At 33.9% G+C, this 27135-nt stretch overlaps 2 protein-coding genes across 5 annotated transcripts; one reads left to right on the top strand and one right to left on the bottom strand.

Annotated features, from left to right (window-relative positions):
• The first annotated feature begins 5256 nt into the window (after positions 1 to 5256).
• LOC114729178 (uncharacterized) lies at positions 5257 to 12949 on the top strand. Of its 4 annotated transcripts, none has more exons than XM_028916155.1 (14): positions 5257 to 5505; positions 6046 to 6119; positions 6831 to 6908; positions 8645 to 8726; positions 8941 to 9005; positions 9570 to 9671; positions 10064 to 10153; positions 10232 to 10306; positions 10406 to 10438; positions 10565 to 10645; positions 10753 to 10815; positions 11030 to 11092; positions 11601 to 11669; positions 12272 to 12949. In XM_028916155.1, exons 1-14 carry the CDS (start codon positions 5463 to 5465, stop codon positions 12449 to 12451), a joined length of 1098 nt encoding a protein of 365 aa, XP_028771988.1. In that variant the 5' UTR covers positions 5257 to 5462; the 3' UTR covers positions 12452 to 12949. The 4 variants fall into 4 exon arrangements, with proteins under 4 accessions (XP_028771988.1, XP_028771990.1, XP_028771989.1 ...); XM_028916153.1 differs by having other exon boundaries at positions 5258 to 5505; positions 11583 to 11669; XM_028916157.1 differs by lacking the exon at positions 11030 to 11092.
• A 10052-nt stretch (positions 12950 to 23001) lies between these two features.
• On the bottom strand, positions 23002 to 23439 carry LOC114729174 (uncharacterized). The gene has a single exon (XM_028916148.1). It carries the CDS (start codon positions 23437 to 23439, stop codon positions 23002 to 23004), a length of 438 nt encoding a protein of 145 aa, XP_028771981.1.
• Positions 23440 to 27135: the final 3696 nt, after the last annotated feature.

Genomic DNA, 27135 nt, shown 5'->3' with positions numbered 1-27135 from the left:
CAATTCATGACAAGTTTAGTAAGACAAATGACAAGTTTAATAAGGTGAATGACAACTTCTGATAAGCAATTCATAAAATTTTTTAGTTTCTGTATTAAAATGACAGAATTTCCATAATTCCTTGATGAATGACAAGTTTAGTAAGGCAAATTTAAATTTGTGTGTTAAAATGATAGAATTTCTAGATTTCTTTAATAGATGACAAGTTGTGATAAGCAATTCATGACAAGTTCAGTAAGATAAATAACAAGTTTAATAAGACAAATGACAACTTCTGATAAGCAATTCACAGGAATTTAAATCTATACTAAAATGACAGATTTTCAGATTTTTTAGCATATGAATTGACAACAACCAATTTATGCAATTAGCCATTTGAATTCGAAGGAATGGTAGAAAATTAGGTTTGAAAATGCTATGAAGCCACTAGCAAAAGATGGCATGCTCTTCGTCGTCGTCCATGGGGGTAGTGTTGCGCCCCCATAGTGGAGGAGGTTAATTCAAGAGAAGATACAAAGGAGACTACCATAATAATTCTCTTCCTCTACCCGATGGTGAATGGCAACAAGTGTTCTTGTAATTTTGCTTACCAAACTTGTCATTTGAGTTGCCATTTGTGTCATTTAATAGTGAAATGCAGAAATAATGATAATTCAAACCGAAACATTTAACAATCATAAATCCAAATGTCATTTCAGTTATACATAACTATTATTAATAGCTCATAACAGTGGCTACTCATTAATAAAATAAAATAAAAATATTAAACTATCGTAAATGCAGTAACAGTATGTATAATTTATCCATATTTTTCTATTGAAACCATCTACAGAGACTTCCTCTTTCTTTTGGTCTTCTGTCCCTTATCAGCTATTGCAAGTTAAGTATGGCAAATAACAAGTTAAGTATATCAAATAACAACTTAACTATTCTAAATAACAAGTTGAGTTTAGTAGATGACAATTTAAATATTACATATAACAAGTATATCAAATAACAACTTAATTATTGCAAATAACAAGTTGAATTTAGAAAATCACAACTTAAATATAATTTATGACAAGTTAAGTATATCAAATTACATCATAACAATACTATACTCACAGGCTCAGCACAGGAAAACAACCCGTATCAAATCGACAAACTAGTTAAGAGCAAGAATAATAAGGCTAGCAGGATAAGGAATTTATGATTAAAAAGTAGACAATTTCCAAGAAACAATAAGATAAAGCATAGCATATAGCATATCAAACTGAGATGTCAAGAATCATATCTACAAAAACATACTAGAGATTAGCGAGGGATGGGAAATGGATGGTAAATAAAAAGGGCTTCTTTGATTTGAGAGAAGGAAAGTGTCAGAAACATATCCAATATATATCAGGAAAGTCGAACACAAAAAAAGTGGCAAAGAATACCCCAAATGCGAAAAGCATCTACCATTGATTTTAAAGATTTGAGCCCGTCAACTTTAATGCCGTCATCCACCATGCTCAATCGAGTCACCCATCTGCTATTTAACCATTGTTGTATGGTTCGCACAGCACCTTCAAGAACGTCCCAGAGTCAGGTAACCAATCTCATGCCCACTAAGGTCGAAGAACAGGCAATGGCTGGAGATGAGGTTAAAGTGGCGAGCAAGAACAAAACCAAATGAAATCTGCGTCCTCTCCCCCGTCCCGCGGCATCGTCTCTTCTCTTAACTTCAAGCGCGACCTCAAAGAACAGAAATGGAAGATGACACAGAAGAAAGAAAATAAGAAGGGGTTTTTTTTTTTTTTGGTCTTTTAGGCTTAATTTCATAATTTCAATTAAGACTTGATCTCTAATAGCAATTTTATCAATTCAAGTACCCATTATACCATTTTATATATTCAAGGGTCTTTATTTGCTATTTTTCTTGATAAAATAACAAACAACCAAATATATATGGCTTTTGGTTATAACATAGAAAACCAAAATTTTATGGCTGCTAGCCATTTAATAAGATAAAACAAATCAATTACATATGGCTTCTGGCCATAAGATGAAAAGCCATACCTAAATAACTTCTAGTTATTTAATAAGATAAAATATTGAATATATATGGCTTCAAGCCATTTAATAAAATAGACAATTAAATATGTGCGTGTGCGCGCGCGCCTCTCTTGGCCATAAGATAAAAAGTCAAAGTTGTATGATTTTTAGCCATAATTATAGAAAATCAAAACCACATGACTTCTAGCCATTTAATTTTTTTTTAAAAAAAGCAAAATAAGAGTTATATAACTTCTGGCCATTTAACTTCAAGGGGATAAAAAATCAGAGTTATATGACTTTAGGCCATTTAATCTCAATAAGATGAAAAATTAGAGTTATATGGCTTCTGGCCATTTAACTTTAGATGGTAACCCTTTAAGAATGTTGCAAGTATTCATTGACACTTCAGGGTCCATCAAAATAGTGACGACAGGTCACTAAGGAATAGAGGAAAAAAAAAGTCTTCCCATCACAATTAGTTTGGAAGGTATAATATCCATATCAAAATTAAATTGTAGCACTAAAATATAAAAAGAAATCTCTAATCTTAACCATGGAAATTGATATATAAAACAGCAGTAAAAGATCTTTTTAATTCCATATAATGGCTTTGATTATCCTAGAAGATTGATTATAGATACAAATACTTTGAAACACTATATATACAATGTTCGAGATATTTTTATTTAAATAGAGCAAACAATACTTTAGGAAACAAAAAATCATAGAAATGATACTCTAAAGTTATACTAATTAAGGATCAAAGGTATATCATACGTACCTTGGTTATGGTTTGTTTGGTATGGAGGATTTGCAGGGGAGGCGGGGGGGAGAGGAGGGATTTTAATCATTTTTTCTTTTTTGACAAGATAAAAATTTTAGGAGGGTAGGAAAAATTTTGTAACATTTTCCCTCCCCTCCCCTCCCCTCATAAGTCTAGCATCCAAAATTGGAAGAATTTGGAGAAAAAAATGTAATATTTTAGCTTGTGTTGACTAATATGCCTGTATTATTTTCTAATAATCCCATGTTATCCTTTACTGTCGAATTGTATGTGATTTGGTATATTTATGGATTCAATCATGCATCTCTTCCCTCATTTATATGCTATCAAATATTTTAAAAAAAAGTTGCTATCAAATATATTTTAATTTCTAAACGCAAATCGAGCATTCAAAACAAAAATATACAAATAAGTCATTTATGTTGTCTTTGACAAAGTTATTTGACTACTCATATCAACAATGCAAAGAAAAATGAAAGCTGGAAAAACATACTCAAATTAAACATATTTCTTCATTAGACAAGATTTTGGATATAAATACAACTATAGTTATTGAATATATAACAACTATTAATTATGTATTATCATTATATTTATTTAATTTTGGTAATTATAAAAAGTTGATCTCATATATTAAATATTATTTATAATTATATTTTATTAATTACTCTATAAAGTTTGTAAAAATCAACTTAAATAGTATAAGGGCAAAGTTGTCTATACAAAAATATTTTGCCTCCCCTCCATTCCTAAACCAAACAAAGTAACATTAAAATTTTTCCCCTCCCCTCCCTTCGTATTAATCCAAACAAGATAATATTAAAATCCTTTCCATTTCTTTCATCTCCTTTCCTTCCATTAAAATCCCTCCCCTCTCATCCCCTCAATTAAGCCAAACACATCCTTAGAGTTTCATATTGATAACGTGTTATAAATAGAAAAGAAATAGAGAAGAATAATAAAGAAGAAGAGGGGATTAATAAAAGAGTATTTCTCATTCTATTCAAGCATGCTAAATATATGATACATGATCTCTATTTATAGATACAGCTTTATATTTTTGATAAAATCTACAAATTACATAGTAATAGGAGATAATTGTGAGATATAGAGATAATGAGATATATTAGAAATTGTATGAGATATTGGGGATAATAGGAAACATATAGACATTCATAAAGATATTATTATATTCATAAGAAATATGAGTTTACTTCTTTTCTTATTATTTTTGAAGTGTTAGATGCATGAATCGGAATATCATAATTTTAAGGTTCCTTTTCTAGAATTTTCCCTATTCAATATTTGATGATTATCGGATAACTTTTTAATTGTTGGAAATTTTAGGGTTTTAATGAAAAAATTACCTTTTTTTCAATAAAAATATTTTTTAAACGTTTCAAGATATTCATTTAAATTTTTGAAGATAATTATAATGTATAAAATTAAATTCCTGATTATTTTAAACAAGTTATTTTGACTAGTTTAAAAAATAATTAAATATGATAAATAAGAAATTTTTAAAAAAAATAAAAAGAAGTATAAATATATTATAAAATTTACAAACTTAAAAATTACTGAATAATAATTTTTTACAATTATAATCAAATTCAAAATACTCCTTCGGTCTTTAATATAAGGTCTATTTAATTAACTTGATTAGATTAAGAAAATTAAATAAGCTAGTTAATTATAAGAAATACGACATGTTTTTTCTAAAATACCATAATCATTTTTTTTAATATCTTCCCTCCTTCACTTACTTGATTATGGTTGATGGAGTATTTATAGAGATAATTTAGAAAAATTGATAAATATGAGAAATATGTCTTATATTTAGAATCAAAATTAACTTAATAATTAGGTCATACTACCTCCGGTCCTTAATATAAGACCCTGTTTGACTTTTATTTTGGTCCTAAATATAAGACCCCAATCCATTTTGTCTCTCATATTTATACATTTTTTTCCAAAGTAGCCCTTCTAATAATAAGAGTTCTAGTCAATACACTTGATTAGTAAAGATGTTTTAGGAAAGACAACACTTATTTAGGACAAATAACTAACTCAACTGATTTCTTTAATCTTTTCAAATTAATCAACTGGCTTTTATAATTAGGACCGAGGGTAATATATTAAAGATTAGACGAGCAATTTTTAGGTATTATAAAACCTTGAGAAAATAATCTTAAAACATTTTGGTTAAAAAAAAAATCTTAGAACATAGGATTTATGCAAGAAAAACGTAAACGCGGATGAAATTGAATTACATGGATTATTTAAAAAATTAATGCAAATTCGGGAGACTAAAATACAAAGGTTCCCATATAAACAACTTTTCAACTTTTTGTATATGGATCAGTCCAAAAACCTAAAATCCTAATTTTCCCATAAAAAATTAACCTTTTTAACTTCTTTTATAAATTGCGCGGCCCAAAAACAGGTCGCTGGACAGGGGAATCGCAGAAAAGGGTTGCCTCATTCCTCAGTTCGTAAATTCGTGGAGAGACTGAAAGGGGAAGCGGAGTTTTGGCGTCTTCTCCAGCGAGCATCGTGGAGCCTGGAGAGCTTGACTATTGTGTTTCTGTTTCAATGCTTCGCAACCCCGTTCGCTAGTTGATTAGGGCCGAACCACAAATATTATACCTGACTGGACGCCATGGCTCTCCCAATCGGGAAGCTTACCATTCTCGTCGGTGCAGGTTTACTCTATTTTCCTCTTCGTTGTCTATTTCTGTTTTACTGCTGATTCGCTTTTATTTAGAATCTGTCCCGATTTACGGTTTGTCGATGAAACTAGAACTTTGATGGTAATTATTCGGGAGGGTTGTTAATTTTCGTTCATTGGTATCCTGCGACCAATGACAGACTTTGTCGATGTGAAATTTTTCTAAGCCGAGGGATTAATTTAAAGCACCATCTTCGTTTAAGTTTGACTAGCTGAATTTCAGTATTCTACTTTCGTGATGGTGTTGACTTTAAAGAGTAGCTTAGTTAGTGTTTTGTCCATTATTTTTTTATGTTTTGAAGTGGGACTGAGGACTGATGAAAGTTTCAAGTTATAAAACTTCTTTGTGAAACCTTGCATTACATCCTGACATTAAGTCTTGCAACACATATACCGGATTATTTTGTAAATGCGTGAGTTCATTTAAAGCACTTAATTATATGTCTTGGTTCAATTGTTTGAACCTCATTATCCTTTGATGAAATCCTGACTAACTAGTTGAAGTCCTTTTTAGGTATTGTTGGTTCAGTACTTGCCAAAGAAGGGCGAATCCCAGATGTCTCTAGTTTAGTCTCAGGTGCCTTTAAGGTAAATTTCTTTTGGTCATTTTTATTCTGATAGCAAGGCAATAAACACAGCCAGGCATATAACCATTACGTCTGATGAAATATGTAAAATTGTGCATATGCGATAGTAAGGTTTCTTTTATGCTCCCATCTTGCTCATGAGGTTTCCCCTGTTATCTTTTGTTTTTGTTTTCCCCCACTTTCCCGTTTCAAATCTTGAACTGCCTGCATGTGAGACCATTTGAACATTGGTAGAAAAGTTGAGCTCCCAAAAATTAAAAATTAGAAACTGTTGGAGTAATATTCTCTTTGACATAAATCTGAATGTAAATAATTGTCTGTGCTTTTAAGTAGATTAGCGGTAGCCCTAACAGTAAACCCGACAAAAGCATCTGAGTTGTAACGCTAGTAAATGGCTTTAAGCCCCTTCATTCAAGTCAAAATTTGAATAAAGTGACCTGTTGTAGAGGTGTTAATTAGCATACTTGTTTTTAAATAACATAAGATGCTAATGAAAGTTTTCATATTGGGGCTACTGAGTTTTTACTTTATGATCTTGGAAGACTAGAAATATAGTTACGTATTCCTTATAATTGTATTGTGCCTTAAAATATGAAATTTTTTATCGTTCTAGTGGTTTACTTTTTGGTGGTTGGGTGTGACATGATTATGATGTCTAGATGTATTTGCCTTATAATGCTGATTCTAGAATGTTATTTTTTGTGGAACACAGATTTTTTTGAAGGAAAATGGAAGTAATGAGTCTGCTTCAGCTGTTAAAAAGCCACCAAATGATGCTTTGATGGCTCAGGTTTGTATTTGATGTCAATTATTGCATTGATGCTTTGATAACGTTGTTAGAATTATTATGTTAAACCGGACAAATCATTGACTCTCCTGCAATCCCTTGTGTTCGGAGTAAATTACTCAAGTTATGATTATTTGGTGTTCTATAGTACATATGCACAATTAGGATGATTGGGATAGTGACAACGTCCATCTATTAGTTCAGTTTTGGGAGACAAATCTTTGTTGATGCCTGTACTCAGGAGAATCCTACGCTTATGGTTTCAGAATTAAAAGACAATGTGCAAGTCGCTCTTTCATAATTTTAAATTCTTTATTTTTATTCGTACTTAAGTATAAACTGCACAGTTCCTTGTTTAATGCACAAAAAGAGCATGCTTAAGAGCCAATTTTGCTATGTCCACATTTTGGTTAAAAGCACAATGGCAACACATTATAACTTGATCTGTAAGTATTTTTGTTTAATAATTATTTTATCTTCTCAACCTTCTTGCTATATGCAATCACGTTAAGTTAATTACTTGCACTGTATTCAGAACCCTCATCATGTTTCAAGCAGGTCTTAGAAACTTGCTGGATGCCACTGTCTTCTATTTCTTTTGTAGAAATATACTATTGCAATTAGGGGCATGTATGGGAAGGACGGGGCTGGGGATTGACCTAGCCCATGAATTGGTTTGGTGATTTCCGGCAGGTTTTGTCATGGGCCTAACCTTGTGGCATCAACTGTTTGCCATGTTCCTTCACTAGTGTTGGTGAAGTCAAGACGAGGAAGAGGAAGGAGGTTGAGAAGAAATATGAAGATAATCTGATGGAACCCGAGCTCAAATATTAACTAAGACCATCAGAATCTAAGAGTCATATCACACATCTAAGAATTAAAAAAAAAAAATCAAAATAGACAAAATCATATTACAAAATAAAAAAATACTGAAAATCGTATCACAAAATCTTGAGAATATAATAATTTACAATAGAACAGGTCTGAGAGAAATGAGAAGATTCTGGATAAGAAGGAGATTGGTGCCGTCAAATGTCATTCCTTGTGTAACAGTGATAGCACCAGTAGGAGGCTATATGCTGCCATTGAAGAAAGATGGTGGTATGTGAAGGCGGTTGAACATAGAGAGAAGGAAGAAGATTTTGGAGAAGATAAGAAAGAGATGCCATTGAACATTCTGATGAAGATAAAGAGATGCCATTGAATATTTTGAAAAGAGAAAGGGACACCAGTGAACTGCTTAAGACTGTATATCAAGTGTCAACCTAAAAATTTTTTAATATAGACTGTTCTGGGTTACCTGAACCCATTGGTTAAACTCAACCTGCAAGCCTAATAGTAGATGTTGGGCTGGGCTTGGTTCCAAGCCTATCAGGTCATGCACGCTCCTATGTAGTATAGTCGCAGATGACATTGCCAAACTTATGCTTAGTGGTTGCATATAGCAACATCCTATTCATAGCTTCGTAAGTTTGAAGTACGTCAAATTGTATACGGTTTTTGCACTATTAGCGAAGTGTTTATCCTCACTTTCTGATTCATTTAAAAGGATATCATTTTTGCTTTCTGAAAGTGTTAAAAACTGTTTTCTCAAATATTAGTCTTAAAAACAAACTTTTTTGATAAATACACAGTTGTATGAGTGTCTGCTAATGCCTATACAATAACAATCATACTTTAGCAATTTTCTTGGAAGCTTGTAAAATATTGAAAATACTGATGAAACTTTGAATTTACAGGTTAGCAGCCTTCGTCAGGAATTGCAACTTCTTGCTAGAGATAGAACAATCACCATTGTAAATGCCAGTGGATCAGTTTCTGGTTATTCGCCTTCTTTCACACATTAATGGACTGTTTTGTTTCTGTTTAATTGTTACTAGTTCAGGCCATTTTATTACATTATCACAGCTCTTTTGCAACATTTGGACAAAAATAGGTTTAATTACAGGGTCTTTGCTATCCTGAAATTATATTTTATTTTTCTTTTCTTTTCAATAGTTTGCAGTATCTGCTGACTGGCTTTTGAAATGCTCAGGTGCAGGAAAATATGGTACAGTAATTATTATTGTGGTGGTGGGATATGGCTACATTTGGTGGAAGGTAAGAATATGCTTTTCCTTTTTTGGTTGGCAGAATCATCAATTTAGCTTACAAGCACGTTTTGTGCTATGGCTCGGTAGTTTCTATGTATGCTGAGTATATTATATTTAAATTGTACATGTAAGGTGGTTGAACTCTATTAATCCGTAGGTATTAATTTGTTTGCAACTTTCTCTTTTAATGTTGAGATTTGGTCAAATGATAGTTGTGGCTGACTGCATGTATTTTGTGATTTCTCCCTAAATGGTTGGAACAGTCTAATGTAAAATGTGACATAGCGTAATTGCAATTATAGTAGGCTTTCTTGTCTCGTGTTGAGCTCTAGTAATGTTTTTGCCAAATATTTTGACATAATGTGTCACTAATGAGATTGAATTGATGGGTGTGTTTGGGTATAATTTATACCAAATTGGATGGTAAAACAATCGGGTGTTTGGAATGTTTTAAATGTATAAAACTACCTTCCTATCTGGAATTCTGTTATGTACAGTTCTTTGCCAGTAGGTTTTACAAATGTTTGCACCTTCCCGTTGGTTGAGTTATATGGCTGTTGCATTTTTTCAGGGATGGAAACTTCCTGATTTGATGTTTGCAACAAGGCGTAGTTTATCTGATGCTAGCACAAGTATAGGCAATCAGCTGGGGAAGGTTTATGAATCAATTGAGGTAGGCCTTTTTATTCTATTTTCTATAGGCTGCCCCTCTTAGTTTGTTGCAAAACTATTAGTTTCTTTCAATGGTGAGATTAAATGATTACTTACTATTGGAAAAGAAATTAAATGATTGCTCGGTGTATTGATCTTGATCATGTGGATTTTTCCTTTGATAGTGTCATTGCGTACCTGCATTTGTCAATTTTATTGTGATGATAGGATTTGCTAGGAAGGTTCATTATTGAACCTGAGGCATTATCATATTTGAAATCATGTCAATGAAGACTTAGATGAAATATACACAATAGTGTTGCACTTCTATGGATGAAATATACACAATAGCGTTGCACTTTTATGCTTTGGAATACCTGAGAATGGCTATTCACTTATTTGCAATGGTTTCAGGAGGCCAAGAAGAAGTTATCTGCAAGAATAAATCGCCTGGATAGCAGTCTAGATGAGTGTGCTGCTCTAACTGAAAATACAAGGGTGGAGGTAAGTAAAAAATTTGGAAGTTGTGGACTTATGGTTTTAGCTTATTGGTCATTGATAATTGAGTATATTTTATTGTAGATCTCTGAAATACAACGGGAAACAGATACTATATGTGGGGATTTTTCACATGTTCGCGTTGCCGTCCGTGTTCTGGTGATTCAATTATAACGATTTCTTTTTCTTTTGTTTTCTTCCCTTTTTTGTGTTTCTTGCTGGCTGTGTAATTATCTAATTTCTTCTTTTGCTTCTCAGGAATCTAAAATAAAAGAAATAGAAGGGAAGCAGGTATTATCATATTACATATTAATTTTTTGAATTAGTACGTGAATTTTCTCTTGTTTGTATTTAATAGGAATGATATTATACAAGATTGACGATTACAATTTAATAATTATTTTCTATCTTCTTTAGGCATCCACAACCGACAGAGTAACTGAATTGTGTCAATTTGCCATGAAATTGGAGAATGGCAAACCCACAGAGCGCATTCAGGCATGGGCTGAATGATCTTTATGAATGGATTATCTTTGTTTGGCTTGGCCTCGAAATTTGAATTTTGTTTCTTTATGATGCTAATAATTGAAGTTTTAATTATACAGGCATCTTCCTCCAGTTCTTCCAGGCCAGCTCTTGATTTACCACCTGTTTCACCCAGCTCCAGGGTAAGGATTATGTTTCCGAGGCTAATTAATTATTGCATATTTGCATTCATGCTCTCTATAAGACTGTTGGAAATTAGTAAACTCTTTGCTTGCAAGTTTTGCTAAAATTAATGGCACACTTGGTAGCTGAAGAACATGTTCATTACATTAAGTTTGCTTGATATAACCATTTATAGGCGTTTTTTGAAAGAACTTTGTTACCTGGTTTTTACAGGTATTACCATCAAGTTCTTTAAGGCTATCTTTAGAGCAACCATCTGTCACACCCTTATCAAGGGTAATTTTTATTGTAGTCCTAGACTTTGATCTGCAAAAGATATCTAAGAATTATAATTATAATTCATATTAGTACAGCTAGGTACCATGATTTACTGGAAATCTGGTATTTTCATTCTATATGGTTGATGGGTAGTGCAATTTAGAATCTTACAATCACATCTGAAAGCTAGATCTCAGTCAAACCCCATTGAGCAGGAGCTGCAAAAGAAAGTTTTTTCCCTACTTCATTTTAAATCTTTTCTTTTGGATATCATGACATGCTCAGCTGCATCAATTTGGTTAGAGCATTATGTGCCAACTGCCTCCCCATCAAACTGCCCCCCAAGGGACCTTTTTTTTTCTTTTTTTTAATTTTAAATTCCCCCAATTATCATCCAAACTATGAGTAAATTTATGTTTATTTAGTGTTTGCTGCCATTATTACGAATTTATTTCACTATCTGCTTTTGTAGCCGGTTATTAGTTATTGATTTTCATCTTTTACAAAGGACCATGTACTTCAACAGACTGGGTCCTTGCCTCCAAATTTGTCAACCGATCCAATATCTCCCTCATATTCTGCGGGACGATGCCAGGTTTTGAGCCTTTTGACTTACTGGACTTGGCTGTGTTTTGGGACAGTTCTTGTTCATTATTGTTGAATAATCTTATTACTTCCTGTCCTTAATATAAGAGCTAGTTTAGCTTTTAATTTGGTCATAAATATGAAACTACAATTCATTTTGTTTTTCATATTTATCTATCTTTTTCAAAATAGTCCTTGTAGTAGTTGTCTATATTAAAAGTTCCATCAAGTAATAGTTTTAGTTAGTACATCTGAAAAACAAGGGTATTTTAGGAAAGACAACATCTATTTATTACAAATAAATAACTTACTTGATTTCCTTAATCTCGCTAAATTAGTCAACTAGGTCTTATATTAAGGATTAGAAGTAGTATTTAGAAACTTCCTATCCCATGTTTAGTTTATCGCCCATGTTTTTGCTAGATAAACAGCTCTTTCATACCACTTGTGGCTTTGGTCTCAAGTGTCTTTCTGGGAATAATTACAATTTCTCTTCCCTTAAATCTTTTATTGCTCCACTGCTATCAGAAGAGTGCTGTCCTTGAAATGTCTGGAGTGTCATTCCTTGCTTTCATATTTTTGAAATATTTCATTTATGAATCTTCCTTTCAGGAGAGCAATGGAATTTCAGACGCAATTAATTCCCCTAGCAGTGCTGCGGGTTCTAATGGGATCCTTCCTAAAGAGGACAAAGCCCCTGTTGGTTCAGGTTATGGCTTGCTTGGGCGATTTCTTACAAGAACGCGTAGTGCTACAGATTCAGCATCACAATTTACTCGTTCCAATGCTTAATAACCCTGGTTTTCTTCTAAGTTGGTCAATACCAATATATCCTGTAGACCAATGGACCTTGCCCTGGGTGGAATGTCTCCGCCAATTGGTGAGGTTTCTCAGAGGTTTCCTATTTAGGTTCTGCCCATTAAGGTCTGATAAAAAATGACTGGGCAGTGATTTTTGTAGAGAATTCATAATTTACTGTTTTAGTTGGATTAAATTAAAATCATTAGTTAGTCGGATACTTGTTGGTGACTTTTGGAAGAGCAACGGAAGATTAAGTGGCCGTTGAACTGTTACAGACTCGTTTATTCACCATACCCATTATCAATAGAGTGCAAGTTTGAACGAACTGTTTGGAGGGTTCCCCACCATTTTGGTTATATATATTCTGAATCTACTTTTTAGGTACGGGCTGGGATAAACCTGCTAAAAAGTCCCATTGTAATGGGCATGTGCTGTTGTTATCTAGCAGTTATGCAATAAAGTAATCCATCTTTGGATCCCTGTTTACTAGTAGTGGTCACTGTTAAATAAGTTTTGAATTTTATATCAATGTCCAAATGTCTTATCTTCTTTTCCCTGTAATTCCAGTTTTATTTGCAATACATTTCGCAACTAGTCTCAATTGACACCAGTTATGTATTGTGTTTAGCAACACTTTGCTGCATCTATGATTCGCAGTGTAATAATTGAGTGACACGTTTGGAAGATTTGTGTTAACGAGTGTTTAGACTGGCAGGTCAATCGGCTTATGTGTTGAACACAAAAGCAAAAAGGTAGCTTTTGAGTGTTGCATTGAAGTTAATGATATGTGGGGTGGCGTTGCTAAAATAGTGCTGAGATGTGCTCGGAATTTAAACGTAATAATGTGTTTTTGTAACATTACATTTAGTATAGGTGGTTTGTCATATTTTTTTGTGCAATTGTTTTAATTAGTATGCACCTCGATGATTGTAGGGAGCTATGAGCCTGAAAATCACTATTTTATTATTTACTATTCAAATCACTTAATTTACTCACGAGGGTTGTCTTCCATGGAGTTTATGAAAATTGTTTTTTTTAAAAAAAAAAAATTTTCATGAGGACATTTTCCACATACGATCTTAAGTAGAGGTGTAGAAGGATTGGCCTAATTAATTCAAGCGAAGACTAACAAAGGAGAGTTTAACACGAAAGAAAATGACACAGGGGCCTCCTGAGGTTTATGACGACGGAGAAGGACCATGAATTTATAAAATGGCATATGAAAGTTCACGATAAAGATTTTTCAAGAAATGAAGTACTATAGATCAAATTGTCCTGACTCAATTTTTTTTTTGGCCAAAATGTTCTAACTCAATTGGGAACAAATAAATTGCTAAAAATCAAAAGGCTTTTTACTGGTCGGATTATAATTTTTTTTTTAAAAAACAAACATGACAATTAAGAACTTGTTAAGTTATCATTTCAACTATAGATTTTCAATTATTGAAAATTCATTTAAAGATTACTGGGAGACAACTCTATTCCAGTGAACCACCTGCTTTTTTTAAGTGATTTGGTTGAACTTGACAGGTGATGACTTCAGTAGTTTTATTCACAATTTATGAAATTGTTTTTATTTTTGTCATAACTAGAATACTTTTGTAAGACATTTAAGCCTAACTAAGATATGTGAAAAAATGTTGCCATAACTAGGATACTTTTGTAAGACATTTAAGCCTAAGATATGTGTAAAAATGTTGTCATAACTAGAATACTTTCGTAAGAAATTTAAGCCTAACTAAGATATGTGAAAAAATGTTAGAAGAGTATAAACATAATTACATAGAGGCTAATAACATAGATGGGAAATATTTGAAACAATAAAAAAAAAGTGCAAGAAATTCACAAAGAAGGGTAAACCACTAAACCCACACCATTTATGGCTTGGCAAGAATGCCACTCCTTTTAAATTTGTGTATCATAACAATCGAGGCTTTTCCTTGAAATTTTGGCTGTTCGATTATTAAGGCAGTATATTGTATATGCTGTCAGATGAGTATGCATTGTGCCTATTCAGTTTTTATTTTTAATTTTTATACAAATTTAGTTTATATAAATGGTAAAAAAAAAAACAAAAAGAAAAGCTAGGTACGCAATCCATTAAAAAAGAAATTTTTTTGGGTTCAAAATCTTAATATATACTGAATAACAAATTATAAAATATAACAAATTAGTACGAGAAAATCTGATATAAAGCTGACTTAAATGGAATTTCAAATGAAGTTGAACAATTTAACAAACCCTAATTCGTCCATAGGCTTAATTTGAGGTTCGTGAATGTTGGATGATTTACCATATTGTTCCTCACTTACACCTATGGCTAGAGCTCCAGTGACAAACTGTGACTAGAACTCTGCTGACAACTGACAACTTTATCACAGTAAGTTTTGTTATGAATAGCTAATGAAAACTTATGAATTGCAAAATTGGATTTTGTTTATTTTTGAGGCTGTCTTATGATTAGATAATAATAAAGGTTTTATTGAAGAGGGCAATTTTATTGCGAAAGTTTTGTTGTGATAAACTAATAAGGAATTATGAATTACTAAAGTGAACTTGTTAACTTCTGTGTCTACCTTGTGATTCAATTAACAAATCCAAATTCCTATTAGCTATTCACACAACAAAACTTTTACAATAAAATTGCACCCTTTAATAAACCTTCGTTGTTATTCGATCACAAGAAAGACTCATAGATTTACAAGTTTAATTTAGCAACTCGTTAGTTCTCATTAACTATTCAGAAGAATATTTTTGCAATAAAGTTGGCATCTTTAATAAACATATGTTGTTATTCAACCACAAGATAGGTTTAGAAATAAACAAATTTTATTTAATGATTAAAAACAAAAATCTTGCAATAAAATTATCTCCAGAGCTTCAGCCACCGTCGTTGCCAGAGTTCAGCCGCGGGTAACAAGAAGATGGTCCTCCTCCGCTTGGGTAAGCTTTGGTACGATCCAGGTGGATGAGGAACCTGTGGTGGTTTTCGTCCTGCATCATTCATATATATTTACTGATTAAATTAATAGAGGAATATGAATCAAGTCCCTGATTACAGAAACCAGCAGGTGGTTGCTAAAAAGGCGATGAGTAACAACAGCATTATTGGCAGAATAGAAGGAAATGACGACAAGATTATGATTGCGTAATTATTGTGGAATTACTTGGACAGCTAATATTTATATTTCCCTTTTGAAATATTCAAAGTTGTTGAATTATAAAATAGGGAGAATCTCATTTAAATCCAGTTGAAATACTAAGATCTAAAATTAGGCCTACAATTTGAACAAATCCCTAATTAGGCCACCTTTTAGGGATTTATGAATGTTGTTAAAAGTCTAGAATACCCCTCTACAATTATAATATAAGTTGTTACCTATATATTTTTCTTCCCCACAAATTCTTTTCTTAAAAATTTTTTTTGCCAAATTTTTCAAATTTTGAAAATAGTAAATCTTTAATAGATGACAGTAAATTACAACACAGTCCTTGATTCATATTAATGATTAATCTAGCACCATTATCAATATAACAGCATAGGTACTGATAGATTTTAATTTTGGATGGATTTAATTTCTACTTAGTTTTAATATTGATCCATCCTCCGTATACTTCATAATACACACAAATATATTTTTTTTTTAACTCATACATTTTTTCAAATAGAACACACACATATATTTTAAGGGTAAAAAACTTATTCAGACAATAAGTTTTTCTACAAATTTTGGATTGATGACAATATTATAATTTATTATTTTCATATTTTTGGAAAAAAATTTATAGGAGAAAAATATATAAGTATCAGCTCATATTTTAATTATAGAAGGACATTTTGGTCTTTTTAATAATATTCATAAATCTCTAATTAGAAATTAATTCAAAATGGAGGCCTGATTTTGAATTTCAATATTTCAAGTGGATTTAAACATGATTCTCCCTATGAAATATATTTGATATTTTAAATATTGTTTATCAGGGAATAATTACATTTGTTGAGGAGTAGTGGCTCAATTTAATGCTCATATTGCCGGTTCGATTCGCTCCTGTAAATGTTTTATTCACATATGATGTTGTAAGCAGGGCCTATCCTGCCCAGTCTTTTTTTCTTTTTTTCTTTGGTCCAAAAGATGTCATTTATAAAAGATTGAAGAACATCAACCTACACCAGCTCTAACAGTACCTAGACATGAGTTCAACAATTCTGACTCCAAAATCTTAACTAGAGGGACTGGGGGGAAGGGGACCAACCACACCAAGACAGACCCTTTACAGACTCTTTAGCTAACCAATCAGCAGCTAAATTTCCAGAACGAGGAATATATGATAAGGAAATATTGGCATTGGACTTGAAAACTGCCGCAAGCTCATCTACCAAAATACTTGCTTGCCAATCTTGACAAAAACTCTGATTTTTTACAACATCTACCAGCGCTTTACAATCTGACTCCACATGAATTTTTCCCAAGTCTGCTTCTGCTATGCTTTTTACTGCCTCTATAAGAGCCATTGCTTTTGCAAAAAAAGGTGAAATTGCTGTACACTTCCTGGCACATGCGTTTACCACCTGCCCTGCATCATTTCTCAAGACAAAACCAAAACCACTATCCTTATTAGTTTCAGAAAAAGCGCCATCCACATTGAGCTTTTCGGGGATAAATCCCAAGCTTGTGAAATTGAAACAGAAACAGAGGGGGTATCATCAGCTACAAACCACTCTTTTGTTGTCCAAAGATCATTAACAGCTTTAGTGGCAGAACCGAGAACCCAAGTCAAGTCAAAAGTACAACGCTCATATAGATCCATACATCTATTTTTCCAGATATACCACAAGATATAAACTAGCAAAGCTTGAGCATAACCATCATTCTTTAGCTTAGACATAATCATAATGAACCAATCCATAAAAGAATGGATATTAGAGTCAGACATTATCAAGCCTAAAGGACTCACAAACCACAGCCTTTTTACCCAATCACACAGCAAAAGAAGGTGCACAACAGATTCACTCTTTTCACAACATTTAAAACAGCAAGGGGATTAGTGCATTGCATTATGGCAGACCCTCCAAATAAAAGATTTTATTTTTGGTTGTACTTTGAGATTCCAAATTAAGTTCCAAACTCCCTTATCATTCAAATTGGACGAACTAGGCCCCTCTGGATTGTTTAATCCTTTAGCTTTGAGGTACATGTATCCCAATTTAACAGTATAAAGTCTATTAAAATTCTGGATCCAATGAACTCTATCTTGAATGCCTTGCCCTGGGATCACAACTTCAAGAATTGCATGTTTCACTATATCAGGAAGATCTAACTCTCTTATCTCCCATCTCTCCCTAATGAAGTTAGCAACCATTCCTAAGACTCCTTGTTTAGGAACCAGATGTTCAGGAATCCTACTAGAGGGGAGTAAAGGAATCCAATTATCTCTCCAGAAGTCAACACGAGTACCAGTTCCTATCTGCCAAAGGATATTATTTTCCAATAATCTCCTTCTTGCTATAAGGCTGCTCCAAGCCCAAGAAGCTCTCCCCTTTTTGTGTAGACATAAAGGGGCAATAGGGAAAGTAAATTCCGTTTAAAATTTTAACCCAAAGAGCATCCGGCTCTTTTAAAATCCTCCAACATTGCTTTCCTCACAAAGCCAAGTTAAAGCTTTGAAAGTCCTTGAAACCCATTCCTCCCCTTCTTTTTTCTAAAGTCATGACTCCCCAAGCTTTCCAATGGATCTTTCTATGACCTTCAAAATCCCCCCACCAAAAATTAGATATGATACTATCAAGTTCTTTGCATGTCTTTTTTGGGAAGAGGAAACATGCCATAGAATACCTATCCTACCTAGTCTACCTGTGTACAGTCCTAAACAAATGCGATATTTAAATTAAATGCAAAACAGTAATTTTATTTTTATTAAAATAAAAATAAAAATGGTAAAAAGAAAAAGCAGGCGAGCTGAGAGCCTGCCTCAAAACGGAATGTCATTTTGCTAGCCCAACCTATAACTTTTATGGCAAGTTAGCGGACCCAATCTGTCTCTAAAAATTGTTTTTTTTTTTTTGCTTAAAAAGCAATCATATTCAAGATACTGTCGAGCACTAAATATAGGTATCTCTCTCAGTGGGGATTTGAATATTAGTTTGCTACGTTGTGAAGAGCTAATTCTTTTTACTAGACTTAACCCCATTGGTATGAATCCATTATGAGTCTTAAAGTGGGCCTTTTTGTCTTTGGTATTTATTTTCTCCTTTTCGGTTTGTCTTCGGCCCATGTCGAGTTACTCTACTAGCTTTATGGGCCTTCTATGTTGTGTATTGTCATTGTACTGTATGATAAAACATATTGTATAGGTGCTTTGAACAGGATTATTTTTAATAAAAAATATTTATACTCAGCAAAAAAAAAAAACATATTGTGTGGATTTAGTAACCGACAATGTCTTGAACATGACTGCCTCCAATAGAAGAATATATATATATATATATATATATATATGCCTAGGAAAAAAAAAGACATTGTGCAGGAAACATAAGAATAGCTCCAAAAATGAATGCATGACTCACAAGCCACACCTCACTAGGCTTCTCATTGCTCGGCCTCGTTTGCTACTTTATCATTAGATAATTTAAATGAGGGTTAAAGTGCAAAAATACTAATAAACTTATACTAAATATTTAAAAATACTCAAACATTTTTCAATTACAAAAATACCCATAAACATCAAAATCAAAGGAAAAATGACATGTCCAATAGCCTAAGTTGATGTTCGTTATTTTTTGTAGTGGGACATGCTATTTTTATGAAAGTACCAAAATATCTTCAACTAAAAAATGATTAAAATGCAAAATTACTTATAAACTTTTATCCAGAGTGCGCCAAATAATATATACTTTTTAGAAATACAAAAGTACTCAAACATTTCAAATACATATGAAAGTACTAAAATATCCCTAACTGAGAAAAGATGAATAAAATGTTTGGTCCTTATAATTTGCCTTCATTTTGGTTTTGATTCTTATATATTCATACCATAGTTTTAGGTCCATCAAGGGGAAATGGTAATGATTTGATTCATTTTAAAATTAAGTCAATCTTATATCCCGGCCACCATAATTGTTGTTTTTCAGAACAAAAAAAATGTCCCTCCATAATTGTTTTTTAAATTGGGAGTATTTTGATACTTTTATCTTCATTTTGAATATATATATGGACACTTTTGCATCTCCCCAAAGCATATGGTGTTTTGTGCATATGGGTAAAAATTTATGAGCATTTTTGCATCTTTACCATTTTTAAGTTAGAGGTATTTTGATACTTTTATTAAAATAGTGTGAGTCTTTGATTTGAACCTTTTTAGTCGCCTTGGGTTAAATTAAAAATAAAACCAAATTATGCAGTAAAGTACAACTCGGGTCATGTCTCTTGAGGAGCCTTTTATTAATTCCTAAGTTAACTAAGTGACAAAGAATAAAAAGGGGGGTTGAAAAAGGATTTTTCAATTAATAAAACTAATTATGAAAATAAGAAATAAATCTAAACTATTTTTTTTGGGTATTTTTAATAAAGAAAGAATGAAAAATGCAAATTTGAATTTTAGAAAATCAGTAATGAAAATGCTTCTTGAAAAGAGAATGTAGCTATCCTTGCTTAATAAAAGATATGGGAGTAAAATAATTCACCAAGTTAAGAAAAACAACCCCAAACACAGTTTGGGTCAAGTAAACTCAACACGTAACTACCCTAAACGCTAGATAGTAATCAAGTCATTAAGTTACTTTTAAAAACCACTTGATGTGCAATTTAAATTGAGTTAATAAAACTTGTTTCCCTCTCAAAGAATGCTCACGGAGACACTCAATTGCAATACATCTCAATCATAAAATCTAACAACACGCCAGATAAGATAATTTTAATAAATGCAAAGAAAATATATATGAATTCAAATCCCAAGTAATACAACTCAAATTAAATTGCAAAAATCCAATTAACAGAAATTATAACGCATAATCTCAGTCTCCAAATCAAATGAAAACATTCCTAACACAGAAAAATCTAATGAAGTCCAAGAGAAAATTAATTGAAAACTATATACTCCCCTAGTTGAAGCTCCAAGCTCAAGCTACTCCTCCATCTCCAAGAAGCACAAGAAAATTAGCCTCTCATAGCTCTAAAAGAATCCATAATATTTTTGAAGCAATGAGAATTCATGGAGGCTTTGGTGAGAAAGTGGGTGTGAAGATTATTTGTAGAAGAATACAAATAATAGGGGCCGACGGTGATGATGATAGTTATGGAAGAGATGGATGATGATAATGAAGCCTGTGGAATAGGTAGACAACGCGCCACTATGGGTGAAGTGCGTCTTTGGCTGAAGGGGGAATATGAGAATTGAATGGGTGCGCCGCTTGTGATTGCGTGAGAACTGGTGTATATGTGTGGAGCGGGTATGAGGCGTGTGAATATGAGTGTGTGTACGGTGGTATATATAGGAATGGAATAGGGGGGCAGCTGTGATACCTGCGTGAAGGAGGAGATATAATATATATCCAAATCAAATCTGAAGGATAGGCGTGTGGATAATTTCTGTATTCTCTTTTTGAATCCATAAAAATACAGATAATATCATAATCTGATGTCATCCAAGCTGTGTCTCCAATTTTCCTTTTTTTGTATTTTTTTATTTCCTTCCTTTCAGTTTTCTCATTATCTTTATTTCCTTATTTTTTTTAAGGCCTGCAAAAGATAAATTGAGATATTATCATCAAATCCAAAATTAATTATTTAAAAAGAGATAAAAATATGATAAGATCTCCTATTAAATCTCTAATTTCATGCAATCAGTATTTGATTCAAAATACCACAATCAATGCAATTTATCCCACTTTAATGATAAATATCTCCAAAAAGATATCAAATAATATATTAAAATCAGGATTTATCAACTCCCCCACACTTGAACTTTTGCACTCTTGGGCAAAACGATCAATCACATGAAAAACTAAGACTAACACCAAGAGCAATTAAAGAGTTATACAAATTCATGGAAAGAGTATAAAGCCCAATCAATGACATCCAACAAACTAGCAAAATTCATAGTTAAAACTAATGCAAAGGATTAGTCAAGTATGTAATCAACCTTGAAAGTGAATAAATGAGAGAAAGCTCTCAAGGATAATAGTGTTTCACTCATGTCACCTCATTAGGGTAATTTTCACTCAGATCTACTTAATTCACACTCTATCATAGGCTTGTAACAACTCTACTGTCTCAATTACTACCACAATTATACAATAAATCATGAGGACTTTAAAGGGTTGTAATGATGGAATTAGGCCACATGGAATGAATGAGAAAAATGACAAGAACTATGCATGCACATATGAATGATAAGCATCTTAAATACCACTAGATATTCATAAAATCATGTCTCACAGAGCTACTTTTGCTACTTCACAGAATCCAAAGGAATGCCTTATTTCCCATACTTCTTTTTTTTTTTCTTTTTATCTTCTATTTTTTTTTTTTTTTTTTTTTTTCATATTCAACTTTTTTTCTTCTTTTTTTTTTTTCTTTTTCACTTTTTTTTTGGAAATTGGCATTCAAACACATTATGAAAGATAGTAGCAACATTCTATGATATGACAAGTCATGAGTATGTTAAGATGCTTTGAGAATGCAATTGAGATGTACATGCATTGTCGCTTGTCCAAAACGAGAATAAAAAGAAAGTGAAGGCTCAAAAGGGGTATGCAATGGATAAAAATGATAGAGGTTTGTGTTTGGGATAATAGGGTTATAAATATGAATGCCTCAATCACTTTTATCATATAATCACAATGTAATTAGACTAAGAGTTGAAACAAGTTCTGCAGAATGAAAAATTAAGTGGATAATCACACACAAAGAAAGGAAATTAGGCCCAAAAATCTTCCAACAAGGTTTATTCTCTCATGTTCACTCACATTGGCTAATTAGACACTAAACTAATCACAAAGCATTAATCAAACTACTCAAATTATTAGCTGTAGGAGTATCATAAATCAAAGCATTATATTCAATCATGAACAAGCATAACTCAAAATTAAACTAGTGAAAGTCTCTCTGTTTTTTTTTTTTCAAAACAGAGTAGCAATAGTCAAAGTACGGGGCATAGTGAGCAACAGAATCACCAATACTAATGGCAGAATTAGTAGGGCTCAATCAATCAAAGAATTTCAATGTGAAATAGAAAGGCTCACAAATGTAGAACATGGAGGTCCTCCCCACACTTAGCCAATACATTGTCCTCAATGTATTTCAAAACACACTATCCTTACCAGACTCCCATGTAAAGACTAAGTGTTGAGTGGATAAAGCAGAAAGCTTGGAGCATTTATTAACTAACAAGAAGGGGAAGGAAGAAAAAAAAAAACTAATCCTAACTACTACTACTGGAATGGCCCTCCCCCACACTTATCTCAAACATTCATGTTCAAAACATTTCACAGGCAGACATATGCATGATATGAGAGATAGAGAGAGGAAAGGGACAACCTGGCCTCATGGAGGTTTTGTACTGTCGTGGTAGAGCTTGAGAAGGTGTCCGTTGACTTTGAATTCTGATCCACTAGCCTCATCAAGTAGCTCTACCGTCCCGAAGTCATGCACTTTGGTGACTTTGTATGGCCCATCCCAACGGGTTTTAAACTTTCCTGGTTTGAGTGCAAATCGGGCTTTGAAAAGTAGTACTTGGTCACCAGCTTGAAAGTGCTTTCGCAGTATCTTCTGGTCATGAATCTGCTTGGTTTTCTCTTTATATATGCGGGAACTCTCATAAGCGTCCAACCGCATCTCTTCTAGTTCCTGTAACTGCAACTTCCTTTCCAGACCAGATTCCTCTAGGTCCATATTGCACATCTTCACTGCCCAGTAGGTCTTATGCTCCAGTTCAACCGGAATATGACATGCTTTCCCATAAACAAGCCGGTATGGGGACATTCCTATGGTGTTTTGAAGGCAGTTCTATGCCCAGAGTGCTTCTTCCAACCTCAAGCTCCAATCCTTTCTCGAAGGCTTCACTATCTTTTCTAAGATCTGCTTGATTTCTCTGTTAGAAACTTCTGCTTGCCCATTTGTCTGTGGATGATAAGCAGTGGATGTTTTGTGGGTAACCCCAAACTTTGCAAGCAAACCGTGATAATCCGTTGCAAAAATGGGTACCTCTGTCACTTATTATAGCCCTTGGTACCCCAAATCTACAAAAGATAGACTTAAAAAACTTGGAGACCGTTTGGCCGTCATCTTTCCTAGTAGGGATGGCCTCTACCCACCTAGATAAGTAATCTACTGCTAACAAGATGTAATTAAAACCTGCAGACGGTGGAAAGGGACCCATAAAATCAATTCCCCAAACATCAAATACCTCACAGAATAACATATGGTGCTGCGGCATTTCATGCCTTTTACCTAGCCCCCCAAACCTCTGGCATTTATCACATGCCTTACAATACAAATAAGCATCCTTAAACAAAGTTGGCCAGTAAAATCCAGCATCTAATACTTTCCTAGAGGTCTTTTTAGCGCTAAAGTGTCCCCCACAACTCAATGAATGGCAGGCAGAAAGGATGGATTGGAATTCTGTCTCTGGTACACATTTTCTAATGATCTGGTCATTGCAGATTCTCCACAGGTGTGGTTCATCCCATACATAGTACTGGGCTTCTCTCTTGAGCTTCTTCACCTGAAATGGAGACAAATAATCAGGAATCAATCCTAATACCAAATAATTAACCAAGTCAGCAAACCAGGTTCTTTCAAACCCACACACATAGAGCAACATCAGGAAAATCATCACAAACTAAATTAGAATCATCTACTCCCCTTGTATCACTAGGAAGTCGACTGAGATGATCTACATGATTCTCTGCTCCGGCTCGATCCTTGATCTCAATATTGAATTCTTGCATAAGTAGAGCCCAACGGAGCAGCCGAGGCTTAGACTGTGGCTTTTTAAACAAATACCGAACAGCTGCATGATCTGTGAACACTACAACCTTAGAGTTGATCAAATAGGGCCTAAATTTATCCAAAGCAAACACAATGGCAAACAACTCTTTCTCAGTGGTTGTATAATTACACTGAGCAGCATCCAAAGTTTTTGATGCATAAGCAATGACCTTAGAGACCTTACCATCTCTTTGGCCAAGCATTGCTCCAACAGCACCATTAGAAGCATCACAAGACAGTTCAAAGGCAAGTTCCCAGTTAGGGGCAGTCAGAATAGGAGGGAGTAATCAGTCTATGTCTCAGTTCATCAAATGCATGCTTACAGTTATCATCAAAAAAAAAAGTCAACATCTTTTTGAAGAAGCTTTGACAAAGGCAAAGATATTTTGCTAAAATCTTTTATGAATCTGCGATAAAAACCAACATGCCCCAAAAAGGATCTTAAGTCCTTAAGTGAAGAAGGGTAGGGCAAGGAAGAAATAACCTCAACTTTTGCCTTGTCAACCTGAATACCATTCTTAGAAATCACATGTCCTAGCACGATGCCTTGAGTTACCATGAAATGACATTTCTCATAGTTCAAAACAAGCTTCTTCTCAATGCATCGAGCTAAGATCTGATCAAGACTAGATAAGCAAGCATCAAATGACTCACCATAGACTGTAAAATCATCCATAAAAACATCCATGCAATGCTCAAGAAAATCATAAAATATAGACATCATGCAGCGCTGAAAAGTACCAGGAGCATTACAAAGACCAAAAGGCATCCTCCTATAAGCAAAAGTACCAAACGGGCAGGTGAAAGTGGTCTTCTCTTGATCCTCAGGAGCTATAGGGATTTGAAAGTATCCAGAGAACCCATCTAAGAAGCAGTAATGACTCTTTCCCGCTAATCTCTCTAACATCTGATCAATAAAAGGCAACGGGAAATGGTCCTTCCTAGTGGCTTCATTAAGCCTCCTATAATCAATGCATACCCGCCACGAATTTTGAACCCTAGTGGGGATTAACTCATCATTGTCATTTTTAACTACAGTCAACCCACTCTTCTTAGGTACTACCTGAACCGGACTAACCCACTCACTATCAGAAATAGGATATATGATCCCTGCACTCAAAAGTTTGGTGACTTCTTTTCTCACAACATCTAGGATCAATGGGTTAAGACGCCTCTGGGGCTGTCTAACAGGTTTGGAGTCCTCAGTAAGTAGTATCCTATGGGTACAAACAGTTGGACTGATCCCAGGAATATCAGCTAATGTCCACCCAATCGCCTCTCTGTTTTTCCTAAGCACACAAAGCAACTTAGCTCTTCATCAGCGGATAAAGCATTTGAAATAATCACAGGCAAGTGTTCATCATGCTCAAGAAATGCATATTTAAGATTAGAAGGTAGAGACTTCAGTTCAAGGGTCGGGGGTTGAACAATAGAAGGGATTAACTTAGGGAGTTTAAGAGAACAAAGAGAACTCCCTTTTGTAGCCTCAACTAGGTAGCTTAGATTCAGCTCCCTTGAATCTACCTTTTGCTCATTGGCCTTCCCAAGTGTTGAGTCAACTTCAGGTTGACCTATAGCACCAACAAACTTGGGATTTTCATCCTTCACACCTGCATCACAACTAGAAACAAGATCTTGCAAGTATTTCAAAGTATGAGGAGAAATAATAGAGTGATTAGAAAGTGCAAGTGAAGTGTTCTCATAATGCCCTTTATCCTCAGGTAAAGATTGCCTTGGTTGCTGATCAAAGACATGAGTAGGGGAACTAGATGGAATTGGCCTCTCTGTTGAGCCAACATTATCACTTTCAGCTACAATCTCAGATTCCATAAAAGTATCTGCACATTCAAGAAGCAAATCCTTTCCCAAACTAAGGTCACTTGCAAAAGCAGAGTCAGTATCACAGAGAGAAAAGGTATAAACCTGTGAAGTGGAGAGGGTACTGCTAATCTCAAAATCAGAATATATCATGTCGCTATCACAAGTATCAGAAAGAGAGTATATAGAAGGAAGAGAGGAAAAATACTCATCATAAGCAGACATGGCATCATCAAGCTCAGAAAATCATGTTCAACAGGCATAGGCAAGTAGTTATCATCATGCAAATTCAATTCAAAATCATCCCTTGCCTCTTCAATGGCAAATCAATAGCATTAACACCTAACAAAGAGTAATCCTCATATGGGTGTTTCATGGCTTCATACATGTTAAAGCATATCTTATGATCCCAACCTCCATGGTTATGGCACCTTCTTTCATATCGATAATGGTATTTGCTGTTCTAAGGAAGGGCCTACCTAGGATGAGAGTGGACTCACTAGCTAACTCATTAGACACATCTAGGACATAAAAATCAGCTGGGAAAACAAGGTCTTTCACTTTAACCAATATGTCCTCTAAGATACCATCAGGGTGCCTAATGGACCTATCAGCTAATTGTAACACAACACTGGTGGGTTTGACTGCTTTGATTCCTAGGGCGATGTAAACAGATTTAGGCATTACATTAATTGCGGCCCCCAAATCTAGCAGTGCAGCGGCTATGTTCACTGGTCCAATGGTACAGGGAATGGTATAGGCACCTGGATCTTGGCACTTTATGGGAAGTTGAGGCTTAAAGATAGCTGACACATTAGAGCTCAGTTGAACTCTTTCATTAGGCCTAAACTTTCTCTTGTGAGTGCACAA

This window comes from Neltuma alba, unplaced genomic scaffold (assembly GCF_004799145.2).
Source record: "Neltuma alba isolate B1F8T4 unplaced genomic scaffold, ASM479914v2 tig00012609_pilon, whole genome shotgun sequence".
NCBI classification, from domain to species: domain Eukaryota; kingdom Viridiplantae; phylum Streptophyta; class Magnoliopsida; order Fabales; family Fabaceae; genus Neltuma; species Neltuma alba.
This window is presented reverse-complemented; position numbering and strand designations above follow the sequence as displayed.